This window comes from Temnothorax longispinosus, chromosome 3 (assembly GCF_030848805.1).
Source record: "Temnothorax longispinosus isolate EJ_2023e chromosome 3, Tlon_JGU_v1, whole genome shotgun sequence".
NCBI classification, from domain to species: Eukaryota; Metazoa; Arthropoda; class Insecta; order Hymenoptera; family Formicidae; genus Temnothorax; species Temnothorax longispinosus.
In genome coordinates this window covers 3,962,242-3,973,645 of record NC_092360.1, presented here as the reverse complement: position 1 = coordinate 3,973,645, position 11,404 = coordinate 3,962,242, and the positions used below count along the sequence as shown (strand labels likewise).

Genomic DNA, 11,404 nt, shown 5'->3' with positions numbered 1-11,404 from the left:
CCATGATACCATCCGGTATTTTTTATATCGATTATGTTATTGATATGTTTTTCGCTTTTATATATAACAATTAAATAATAAACTGAATGATATGAATATCAGTATAATGTGTATATACATCGGCATACAGATAACTTTTTGATAATATTTTGATATGGTATTAATTATATTATACTATTGTACGTTATACTGAACATCAATTGTCAAATCAATTAGATTTATATTATGTATTTACGCATATCTTATAAAAAAACATTATTTTCATGGAGTACGGGAAATTCAAAACTCGTTGAAATTATAAGCCTCAATTTTTGGAAACATATTTGTAAATAATCGTAAAATTCTGAATTTGTACTCGTTATTTCCTTCATGTAACTCCTTTTATGAAATAAAAACTTTATTATATAAATCTAATTGACTTGATAATATAGTTTATGATATAACAATCCGCGTATCAAATGAAACATCTACGAAATCGTATGTACAACCCTCCTTCTACTTTGTTACGTGAGTGTCAAACTCGTCTGTGTCGTCCTCCGTCGTTGTCTCGCCGATGTCCGCGCAGGCATAGCAAATCCTACCAATGTCGTCCCAGCACTCGGGACAATGGACGAAGGGACATCCGGGTGTCGTGCATCTACGGAACTGCGGGCCTTTCCTCGGCTCCACTTCGCCGCAGACGAGGCACCTATGACGTGCCCGGGCGAAGATCGCCAACCAGCCGCAGAGCGCCGGCCAGCGCAGCCTCAGGGCGATCCACGGATCTATGTCGTATTCCAGCCGACGAGTCCTGGCCAGAGTCTTGACTCTGGCTCGCATAAACCTTGATATCGGAGCAGATAGAATCAAGGTCGGCATGTATATTCACGAAGATTTGAATCAATTCTGATATCTGAGTTTTGTTTCATAAAAATGATTTGAGCACCATTCGTAAGATCAGCTACTTTATCCGGAATTAAATCTTATCATACAAAACGAGCGATGTGGAAAAAACCGAGTCTCTTATTCGTAGGAGACTCGAATCTATAATGCAGTTAGGGACTCTCTATTTGAAAGTACCTCTTCCGTTTCTCGAATTAGTCATAGAGAGACTCGGAGGAGAGAGAATCCGACGAGGTGCGAACTTAATCGCGAGATATTTAATCCCGTCTCTACCTGGCGTGCCCGAGTCTGCGTCTCAGGCTCTCGTTGTAGAGGTACAGCACGCGCCTCTTCTCGCGCTTCCTGTAGAAGAACGAGCAGATCACGCGCCGTAGCCGCTGGGTGTAAGCGGCGGTGAACAGCAACACCCAAATGGCCAGATAGATCGAGTAGATCTTGAGGATCATGTAATTCGGTACTCTGGTGGCCCGCGGTAAGCACGCGCTGTTGGACACCACGGTCTTCACTCGCCTCTTCACGTTGAATCCGCGGATGACGCTGCGTATCAGAGAGGCTATCACTCCGATTCCGCGAACCTCCAAGGTCATGTCGTGATGACCCGCCTGGAAACAGTACAAGTTAAAGTTCAAGACAGATCGAACAGGATAAACAATAATTAACTTATATAACACGTTAGGAAAAACCGTATTGGTTATTCTGGCCATTTTGCATATGTTAGTTGCTCATCATTATTTATCATTGCTTAAAGATCTCTTGACCTTCATTGTAGCTACGTTATTTTCTTAAGTCAAAAGCGAAGAATCGTATGAATTTCCTCTTTTTTTGCATTACGTTTAGATGAATTAATCGAAATTGAAAATCTTTTTATCAAATTTGCAAATAAAAAATGGGGAATTAAACTTGAGATATGTGAAGAATTGTTTCGAAAGTTCACTTGTCGAAAAAATCTTGGGCTTAAATTCAAAATTAAATTCAAACCTAAACTGGAAATAACAAGGATCGCTCACAAATCTCGAACCTGAGTATATTCCATGCGGGAGTGTCTTCTGACCAAATCGAGCGCTTCGAAGAAGAGCCTGTCCAGCAATATAAACGTCGTCACGCTGATCATCTCGAGGATCAACTTCACTGTTTGGCCAGTCAAATTCACCCGCTCGGCTTCGCCCGGTCGCAGGCTGTATGGATCCACGAATTTCGATCTCTCGATCTTCTTCAGAGGCAGGAGGGTCAGACTACCGCGAGCTTTTCGTTTCGCGTCGATCTTACGGAAGTACGAAGTGACATATATGTTGTCATGCTCGATCTCAGCCAGATATTTCTCGTGATACGTCTGAGCACTTACGATTATTCTCAAGAAAACGAAGGATAGACATCTGGATAATTGTATAAAATATATATTATATTTATATATATGTTATAAAGATAGACTTTAGGTTAGTAGAAAACGAACCGAATTTTCCTTATATACGTACATATGGATGGGTAAAAACCAGAGTGGTGTAAGTCAAAATTTTTTAAATATTTTCTTATGTGCATAGATGCAATTTATATATTGTACAGATTGCATCTATGCACACGAGAAAATGTTTTTAAAAAATTGACTTACACTACTCTGGTTTTTACCCCTCCATATACAAACAAATAATCAAAAAAGGCAATAATGTATTTGAAACTATATTTTAAAATAATGCCATGTGTGGTTCTATTAGTAAAAAGAAAACAAGCTTTGCTGTCGTGCAAAATTTTTCCGCACAGTTTGCTTCTGTTTTTACTCTAAAGAGAGGAACAATTTATCCTTGAAATTATTTACATTCTTGCTATACCTTTTGATAATCATCATCACTGACTCAAAGACTTTTCTGCGTGCATTGAATTCGTGCATCACAGCCTGGGCAGCGTCCGTGGCGTCGTGAAGATCTAGGATCACCGGCATCTTCCTCACTCTGTACTGAAGTTTCGCGTCCTTGAGACTTTTGCTGAACGCATCCCTGGCTCCTTCACGAAGAGGAAACAATATCTCGCGAAAACGTCGCGGGGGGAGTTCAATATGGGTTCATTCCTAAATTTTTATCGAATCATCGAATGATATTCACTTTTTAAAGCGACGTAACCCTCGCCGATACCAGCGTCCACTTTCCCCTCGGGATCGCAGATATTGGAACCGCCGAGAGCCTGCACCAGGTTGCACACAAAGGTGAGCTTCATCGGCCAGCACAGCAGCCAGGCCGCGAAGATCGTCACTGTGTCGTAACACTTGTCGTAAGCGTCACCAAACATGTCTCTGAAAAGCATTCTTATGTTAAATACAAATTAGAAACGAACAGTTGAAAAAAAGAAATATTCAGAGACTTATAAAATGTATCACATATTTGTGAAAAGACAGTGATATTTTTGCGACAACTGTAAAGAAAAAAAAAGGAGTATTCTTGATTTGAAAATATCTTTAGTTTCAGCGTTGAAATCTTGAAATAAGATTATATTGCGTTAAAAATGTTAAACAAAGAAAACTTGCTTGAATGAAGTAATTTTATATATAAATCAATCAAGAAAAAATAATGTAATATTGAAGTTTAAGATTATCAAATTTTTATAAAAAAATTATAGATTGTTGCGTATAAAAACAAAATAATGAACGCGTTATTTTGAACATATAAATTTTGATTTGACTCTTCTTTTCTTTCTATGTGTAAATTATTACGAAGAACCGCACAGCTAACAATGAATAGAATTAATTTCATATTCAATATCTAATATTCTTCCCAAAAACTATGAAAGAATGAATTCTACGGTTTTCGTTTATCTTCCTGCAAGAGAATCGTCGTCTCGTCAATCCTGTCATTGGTATCACCATACCATTCGCCGGATCTGCATGGGAATGAATTTCTAGAAATCCATTTACGAAACACAAGAAACGTAGGATCTTATTCGCGGACCACGAAGTTCGTCGATGTTATTTAGATCAGGTCCGTGTTAAATGTCCTTATACCTGCACCGTTCGGTACCGCGGCTAAGCTGCTCTTCGCAGCGCGCCTCGATCTTCCTCTTGTACTTCGCCTCGTAAACATCAGCCTCGGACCTCGCGTTCGCGATCTCTTTCTCATGTTTCTCCTCGATCTCGTCGCTCCTCCTCGTATCGTCCTGGAGCTCATCCAAATAGTCGTTCTCCTCTTTCAGCCTGTTCATCTCCTCTTCGCCCTCGATTTCCTCGACTATCGGACTCATCAAATCTCTCACCGAGGATAAGGTGTCCTTCAGCTCGTTCGCATCCGCTTTCATGGCGAGCACCGCCTGCGTATCGTTAGATATTTATTATAGCTCGATTATATCGGTGATTTCGCGATTCGAAGTTTCGTCGACATAAACGACTACTCTTCTTCGAAATTCGATGCTGACGGTGCTCATTGCATTTTATTATTCTGATGAGCAGATACACCTGCTGGAATGGCTTGAACATGAGATCGAAGCGTGTCTGGGTGAGATTGTACGTCAACTGTGTTGTGCAAGCGAAAGTCCTCACCACTTCTTTACTGTTGTACGTTAGATTGAATATCGGCCCGGCTATTACGTACCCCAATACGAGAGCCCTCAAAACGTTGCGCCCGGATCGGCCGAGGAAGGTTGGTATTGTCAAAAGACAGATGCATCTTACCTATTCAAATTCTCACCTTAAATATTTTTTAAATAATAATAACTATTTAAATAGTATAAGAGTTATAAGATACCTATTATATACATATATTGCTTAAACATCTTATGTATTTCCTTGTTTTTTTCTAATATAACTAATTGAATAAAAATGAATCATTTTGCTTCAAAGTGAATGTATAAACTGGTTATAATTATCGTAACCACATGTTCTTATTATCAATGGAAATCGCGACAAACCGCGCATTTACTTAACAAATATTTGTAATCCGATGTAAGAAAAGAATCGGATTGTGTGGACAAGGCAACGTGCGTGACGCGACTATACATAATGCATGTTATATACGACGCAGTTAAATTCACAGAACTAGGCAAGTTCCGATTTGTAAAATATTTAGCAAGGCAAACGTGTTCGTTTCAACCCGACTCCATCAAGGATTCCGAGCAATAAAAGTACGCAATATGGTCAACATAGTAACGTGATTATGCTATTTTAGAGAAAAGAATGTCTCTCACGGAGGGAGAGAGAGGTACATCACTATTGATGCTTAGTCAAGCGCGTCGATAAAATAAATGTAGGATAACACAAGGGGGTACATATATAGCAAAAGAGGTAATTAGCTCAATTGAGTGAAGTAAGAAAAGAGATTACCTGTATCGATGATGCACATCCTATCGATAGCATCGCGACAAGGATGGCTCCCAGAGAGATGCTGGTATACGTGTCAAATTGTAGATCGACGATTATGCCCTCGTACAACACGACAGCTGCGACAAATCCGTAGAGAAATCCGATGAAGGCCCTCGCTTTTCGATGGGTGCCGATCGGATCGTAGCAGATGTGAAATAGGGTCGGACATTTTTTCAGATAATATTTCAGGAAATCCCGTCGCGCGCCCTCGATCAGACGGCCGCAGCGATTAATCCGCTCCAAGCCGGGCATTCGTTTTCTCCTTTTGCGAAATCAAAAGTCCTCCGGCTGATAAGCTACTTTGTCGCGGATTATGAAACGCGAAACTTTCAGAGTTGATCTCTGAAATCAGACGAATGTCCGTCTGTCGGATGGAATCGATTTTTCCACGGGTGCGAATTTTCTAAGAGGGCTCTAGTTGGCTAAAGACATAAAAATCCATCGAAATATTGAAAATTTCTACAAAAATATTTAAAACGTACAAAATAAATTGCAGGCTTTGAAATAAAATTGTTAAAAATAAAATATTCATCTAAAAAACGCAGAGAAATATCACAAAGTTAAATCAATTGTAAATTATTTTATTCATGTGACATCGTATTATAATTATATGTGCTTCTCAAAAGTACGCTGCCGAGATTACACACGAGGTGATTTCCGCGAATCAATTTTGTCCGCTACAGAGGACGATATTGCATTACAATTGCTGATAATTTATACAAGGCCAAAATGCCTCGAGCGAGGAATTTAAATTTACGAATTAGAGAAATTTTGCCGGAATGCATAACGATGATTATACAATCGTCCCTTGCACGAGTCGTCTAAAAAACTCGAGGTCACGCACACGTAATACATCTCGTCTATGGAATACGAATAAAGAATTGGAACACGAGAATTCTCTTCACGTATAACACATAAATTCCTTGATCGCTATGCGCTTTATCCATTTACACGTTTTTATACTTGACGCAAATATAATCGTTATACCACACAGGATTAATCTTTTACACATATTACCAAACTTATAAAAAATTTTATTTAATACAATTATTATGTTTTCTGTCTTTTTTTCTCTTTCTCTCTCATTTTCTTTCTCACAAAAAAAAAACAACATTTTTTAAATTATCTATTTTGTTATAAGAGAGATAAGTATTTGTTTCTTGAATACATTAAGTTTCTTTAAGTTTTATAACGATTATTATAAAAAAATTATGATGTAAAAGATAAGATTCTTAATTATATACAATAGTAGTTATATGCATATAATAATATACGCATAACATTTCTAATATTATTCTCTTACAGTAATAATATATACAATAATCCCTCCGAATAATAATACACGGAGAAAATTTTATAGTAAATATTACTATGGTGTCGCACTAGCTGCGGACCATCGAGGAATTTCAAGTTAAAATACTATAATTATTGTTTTAAAAACGATTAAATAACGTAATTTTTACCATAAACATAGTAATTTAACTTAAAATTCCTCGATGGTCCGCAGCTAGTGCGACACCATAGTAATATTTACTATAAAATTTTCTCCGTGTATAAAAATAATTTTAATAACATTTAATAAATTCACTATAAAAAATTTATAAAAGATTTTTCAGAGAAATACATCTATTTGCATCGACACAGGAAGTGACTTCATTTCGCATATTTTTTTCGATAAATTATGGCAAGGACGCATGAAGACGATTTCGTGCGACTAACGAGGCGTGCTAGGCTCCTTTATAAGACATCCGAAGTAATGGAGCTCCATCAGCAGTGAATCGGAAGCAAGGCATCACTCTTGTCCGGTATACGATGGGACACCTAGTCGTCGCCCTTATCGCCGTGTGCGCCCTTTCGTCCTCCTCCGTTCTCGCCGAGGAGGCGTACACCACGAAATTCGACAATGTAGACGTGGACGCGATAATAAACAATGACAGACTGTTGAACGGATACGTGGGTTGCCTGCTCGATCGGAACCCCTGCACTCCGGACGCGGCAGAGTTAAAAAGTAAGTACGTCGAACGGCGAGACGCCCGTTTTCCATGGCCCTTTAACTCTTTAACCGCCGTAACTCCAATAACTCGTGTATACTCCGAGACTCGGAACTCCCGAGATTTTCTCAGTGAAAGCAAGTAGAATTTTGAGATTTCAATACAGGCACCCTATTTTTTATCATAGAGTTTTTTAATAAAATTTTATCATAGTTATTTAATATAAAAATTATTTAAATATTATGCTTCAGACGAATTCTTTAAAATGGAGGTTTAAAAGATCGATTGAGGCATTTCTCGTTCTCTCGCTGTGTTCTTCAATCACTAACGAATCGGGACAAAGTGCGTCCCGATAATATACCATGTGCGTTAATAATCTCGATCTGCGTCCCCCTTTAGAAAATCTGCCGGATGCGTTGGAGCACGACTGTGCCGGATGTAGCGAGGCGCAGAAGAATATGGCCGACAAGATCTCCCATCATCTAATCGACAATAGGCCGGACGACTGGAAATTGTTAGAGGACAAATTCGACCCTACCGGGGCGTACCGACGACGCTACCTGGAGAATAAATCCAGGGAAGGGGGCAGGGTCGACTAAAATCCGTTCCCCGTCGCCCGTATAAGGACCCGTAATGCCCGACTCCGATGCCGACCTCGGCTCCGTCTTCCGGATTTGATTGCTTACCTTGTAATCCTTGTCACACACGGCGGTTTCACTTTACGTAATGATTGCGTAACGGAAAACCCTGTCGCGCGTTCCATCATCTTTCGGAACATGGAAGTTTCCATGTATATTGAGACGGGACATTTAAAAAAAAAGTCAACAACAAAACAAACTAGAGTTTTACGTTAATTATACGTTGCACTTTTGCACTAACGCGTAATAGCCTCTTGTTGCCGTAAGATTTGATTTAAATCTCTGGTTAAAAGCGCGCTTGAACGTTTAAATGTGTACTTACTTTATTTTGATTTATCAGACTTACTGACTTTTAAAGGCGAATATTTTATTTAACGTAACGAGCTAATGTCCTTGAATTAACGAGTCGTTTCACAAGCCTTTTTGTTCACGTACATCGGCAAATAACGTGTAATGAGAATTGATCGGCAATGTATGTGTAAAAAGAGATTCACCAGAATGTATTTCTATTTCAATATCGAGAATACAAGGGCAAGGATTCATTCTAATCATTCATGAAAATGGTTTAATTAATAAAAGTGTTGTGGTAGGATAATTAGAATTGTGCAATTAGAGTATATATCGCAATAATGTATTATATTGCGCACATAAAGGGAAATAACGTACGATGCATAGAGAGAAAAAGGAGAGAGAAGCATTAAAAATAATTCGCTGCAAATAATGATCCCGCACGTAGAAATAGGTGAAGCAATTTCGGTACAATTATCCTTGCATAACGACGAAGGAACGATTACATCTAACTCTATAATGCGATATCTACAACGATACATTGACAAGAAAAATAAAGAAGAAAGAGAACATTGTGCACTCGAGTCTCTTTGCAATTACTTGATAGATTAGCCTCAACTCTGATGTGTTTTTCCTCAAAATCTATACGTTTCAATTACAAAGCTTGTAATACAGCTAAATATTTAATCATTCCCGTCGTTATACAAAAAAATATACATCGTCTTATTATATTAATTGCTGTTTGTTTTCTTCACCTGTTTATTGTTCTTATAATGAACTTTGCTAAGATTTACGCTGCTATTCTGTAACATTTACTGTGTATAATATCAAAATAAACACATTTGCATCCAATATTAAGTATAAAGTAATATTTGTTGCGATATTCGAGATATACACACTGTGTCTGTATAATTATAATATAAATAAATCTCGGAAGATATTTCTGCTTATTTAGCGATTTCTCTTCTTTATCGATGGCCGTACAACGAGTACTCATGTCCGTCGGTAGATTCCGCTTTGTGATTGCATTTTAGCCGATGAGGAATTATTCTTCATGTAGAAGTTATTAATAATTTCATTTACTAATAAAAAAGAATGATTTATTTTCTCTCATTTTGATAACTTGTCTCATCCACATTTTTTAAATTTCCTTATTTATTTAAGGAATTAAATAAAGATGAGGTTCCTTTAGTATACATACACATACAGTACGTTTAGGCGAGCGTTACTTCTGTAGTAACTTACGATAATTTACTCCGCGTAAACGAGTAAATTATCGTAAGTTACTACAAAAGTAACGCTCGCGTAAACATATAGTAATAGTATGATGATTATAACATCAGCAAAAGATGCAGAATAGGATGCTGAAAGAAGAATATGAGAGTAACAACTTTAGAAGTTACAGTAAAGAGAAGATAAGATCTAACGAAGACAGTTTCTTCTTTTTTTATCCTTAATTTTGTTAATTTTTGGTATAATATAGTCTTCACGATTGCGACACAAATGTCGCACTGTTAACTTCGGTGCGACAATTTTTCTTGAAAATCATCATTACAGCTAATTACATGTGAAAAAATTTTGAATAAGTAACGTGTACGAAGCACGTCGCAGGACGACGACGCGCAGCGATGCTTAATCGCTCGGAAAGACTTCCTCGTGCTACCAGCAGCGAAACGCGACGAAGGGCGACCGAGATCTCCCGGGTGACCTTTTTTTGTAAGTTTCAGATTACCAAAAATATATCTCTCACAGCTCGGATATTCGGCACTTAACGCGGGTGGTCATCACGCTAGAGCAACCCTTCGCGTGATTCCCAGAAGCTCGGGCTCTATAATACAAAAAAGAAACGAGAGAGAGAAAAAAAAGAGGAAGAAAAAGGAAAAAGAAGGAGGAGAACGATCGCGTAATAAACTGCGGAAAAAAGGAAAATATCGAAGTTACCGGGCAACCGGTGCGGAGAGGAATGAGGGAACGAAGAGGAGATAGAGCGACTCGACTCCGGAGAGGACGCCTCGTGTGAGCCGTCCGTCCGTGGAAGAAGGATCGACGCGCGATTATAAGAGAAATCCTCGGGATTCGAGAGAGGCGAGACGGACAATCGCCGCGCAATTTATCAAGCTTTCCTGAACGACGTACCGAACGACGTCTTCAAGGGGGGACCGGATCGATCGGGGAGCGAGAGCGACTCGACAATTACCGGAAATTACACACTGATCCCCTCCACCCCTGTCCGGTCGAGCGACGTCATCCTACGAAAGCTCGAAAACGATTTGGATCGGGAGAGAGACGAGCGCTCAGCCACTCTCGCGATTTGATCCACTATACACGCGTACGTACACGCGCGAGAGGGGAGAGGAGAGGGGGGGGGGGAGAGAGAGAGAAAGAGAGAGAGGAGAGAGAAAGAGAGAGAGAAAGAAGAGCATGAGGGAGGGGGGGGGAAGAGAGAGAGAGAAAGAGAGAAGCGCCTGCACACCTTCTCACACGGTAACAGGCAGGCTATCGTGGTTATTAAGGAAACAGACGAAGGAACGAAACGAAGGAACAAGCGCGTTGGGTGGTCTCGCCCCGCTGTTTATGGGGCACTGCATCTGCTGGCCCCGTGTAACCCTCCGCGAGCGAGCGAGCAAACGCGCGACCTGTGTGGTCCCACCTTACGTCCGACTTTGCATTCGATTCACTACTTGCTAATGGTAGCCGCATTAGCATTAGGTTGCCCCGGCCCTGTCTCTCTTATATGATATGCCGCGACGAACGAAACCTGCTGTTGTGCAATTTTTCGTCGCTGGCGACGAGTACCCGAAGCCCGGGAGACCGGCGCGGCGCGGCGCAGCAGGCCGGTCGGCCGGCCGCTTGCGCGATCGAGATCGAAATCGAGATCGGGATCGAGGTCTCGGGATGACGGTATAGTCCCCGGCGTTCGGCTTCCCACGTGCCGCGTCGCGCGTTTGTACTCGGCAAAATTTCAGGACGAACGAGCACGCGCGTTTACGCGCGCGTTACCGTCCGATCGGCGTCGAGGGTTCATCGAAGTCGAAAATGACGTTGCACGATCTAGAACTGACCTTTTCTTTTTTTTTTTTGTTTGTTTGTTTGTTTATCGACGTACTTAAAAGTCATCGGAGTTTTTCTACTTGGGAATATAGCGTCAAATGTCAAGCAGTTGTTGATAATTACCATATTATACAAATCGTTGGCGATCTCTTTCATATATTTGGTAACGAACTTGATTCGTATGAGATAATTGACGATAATTATATGCCCGTTTAGCG

General features: G+C 39.9%; 2 protein-coding genes across 2 annotated transcripts; one reads left to right on the top strand and one right to left on the bottom strand.

Moving 5' to 3' along the window:
* Positions 1-213: 213 nt before the first annotated feature.
* LOC139810650 (protein sneaky) lies at positions 214-6,219 on the bottom strand. Its single transcript, XM_071774390.1, has 8 exons — positions 5,180-6,219; positions 4,316-4,531; positions 3,869-4,170; positions 2,976-3,163; positions 2,706-2,877; positions 1,901-2,255; positions 1,156-1,484; positions 214-823 (listed from the first exon to the last, which is right to left on the bottom strand). The coding sequence occupies exons 1-8, from the start codon at positions 5,468-5,470 to the stop codon at positions 496-498; spliced, it is 2,181 nt and encodes a 726-aa protein (XP_071630491.1). The 5' UTR covers positions 5,471-6,219; the 3' UTR covers positions 214-495.
* Positions 6,220-6,973: 754 nt separating this feature from the next.
* LOC139809758 (ejaculatory bulb-specific protein 3-like) lies at positions 6,974-8,987 on the top strand. Its single transcript, XM_071772920.1, has 2 exons — positions 6,974-7,226; positions 7,609-8,987. The coding sequence occupies exons 1-2, from the start codon at positions 7,031-7,033 to the stop codon at positions 7,806-7,808; spliced, it is 396 nt and encodes a 131-aa protein (XP_071629021.1). The 5' UTR covers positions 6,974-7,030; the 3' UTR covers positions 7,809-8,987.
* The last annotated feature ends 2,417 nt before the right edge of the window (positions 8,988-11,404 follow it).

What these genes read in the sequence shown, in the direction of transcription:
- LOC139809758 (XM_071772920.1), top strand. Translation starts at nt 7,031, where the DNA reads ATGGGACACCTAGTCGTCGCCCTTATCGCCGTGTGCGCCCTTTCGTCC. An exon ending in GGACGCGGCAGAGTTAAAAA is followed by an intron (nt 7,227 to 7,608) that starts GTAAGTACGTCG and finishes GTCCCCCTTTAG; the next exon opens with AAAATCTGCCGGATGCGTTG.
- LOC139810650 (XM_071774390.1), bottom strand. Translation starts at nt 5,470, where the DNA reads ATGCCCGGCTTGGAGCGGATTAATCGCTGCGGCCGTCTGATCGAGGGC. An exon ending in TGTTCAAGCCATTCCAGCAG is followed by an intron (nt 4,171 to 4,315) that starts GTGTATCTGCTC and finishes AACGATACGCAG; the next exon opens with GCGGTGCTCGCCATGAAAGC. An exon ending in CCCGCATGGAATATACTCAG is followed by an intron (nt 1,485 to 1,900) that starts GTTCGAGATTTG and finishes TACTGTTTCCAG; the next exon opens with GCGGGTCATCACGACATGAC.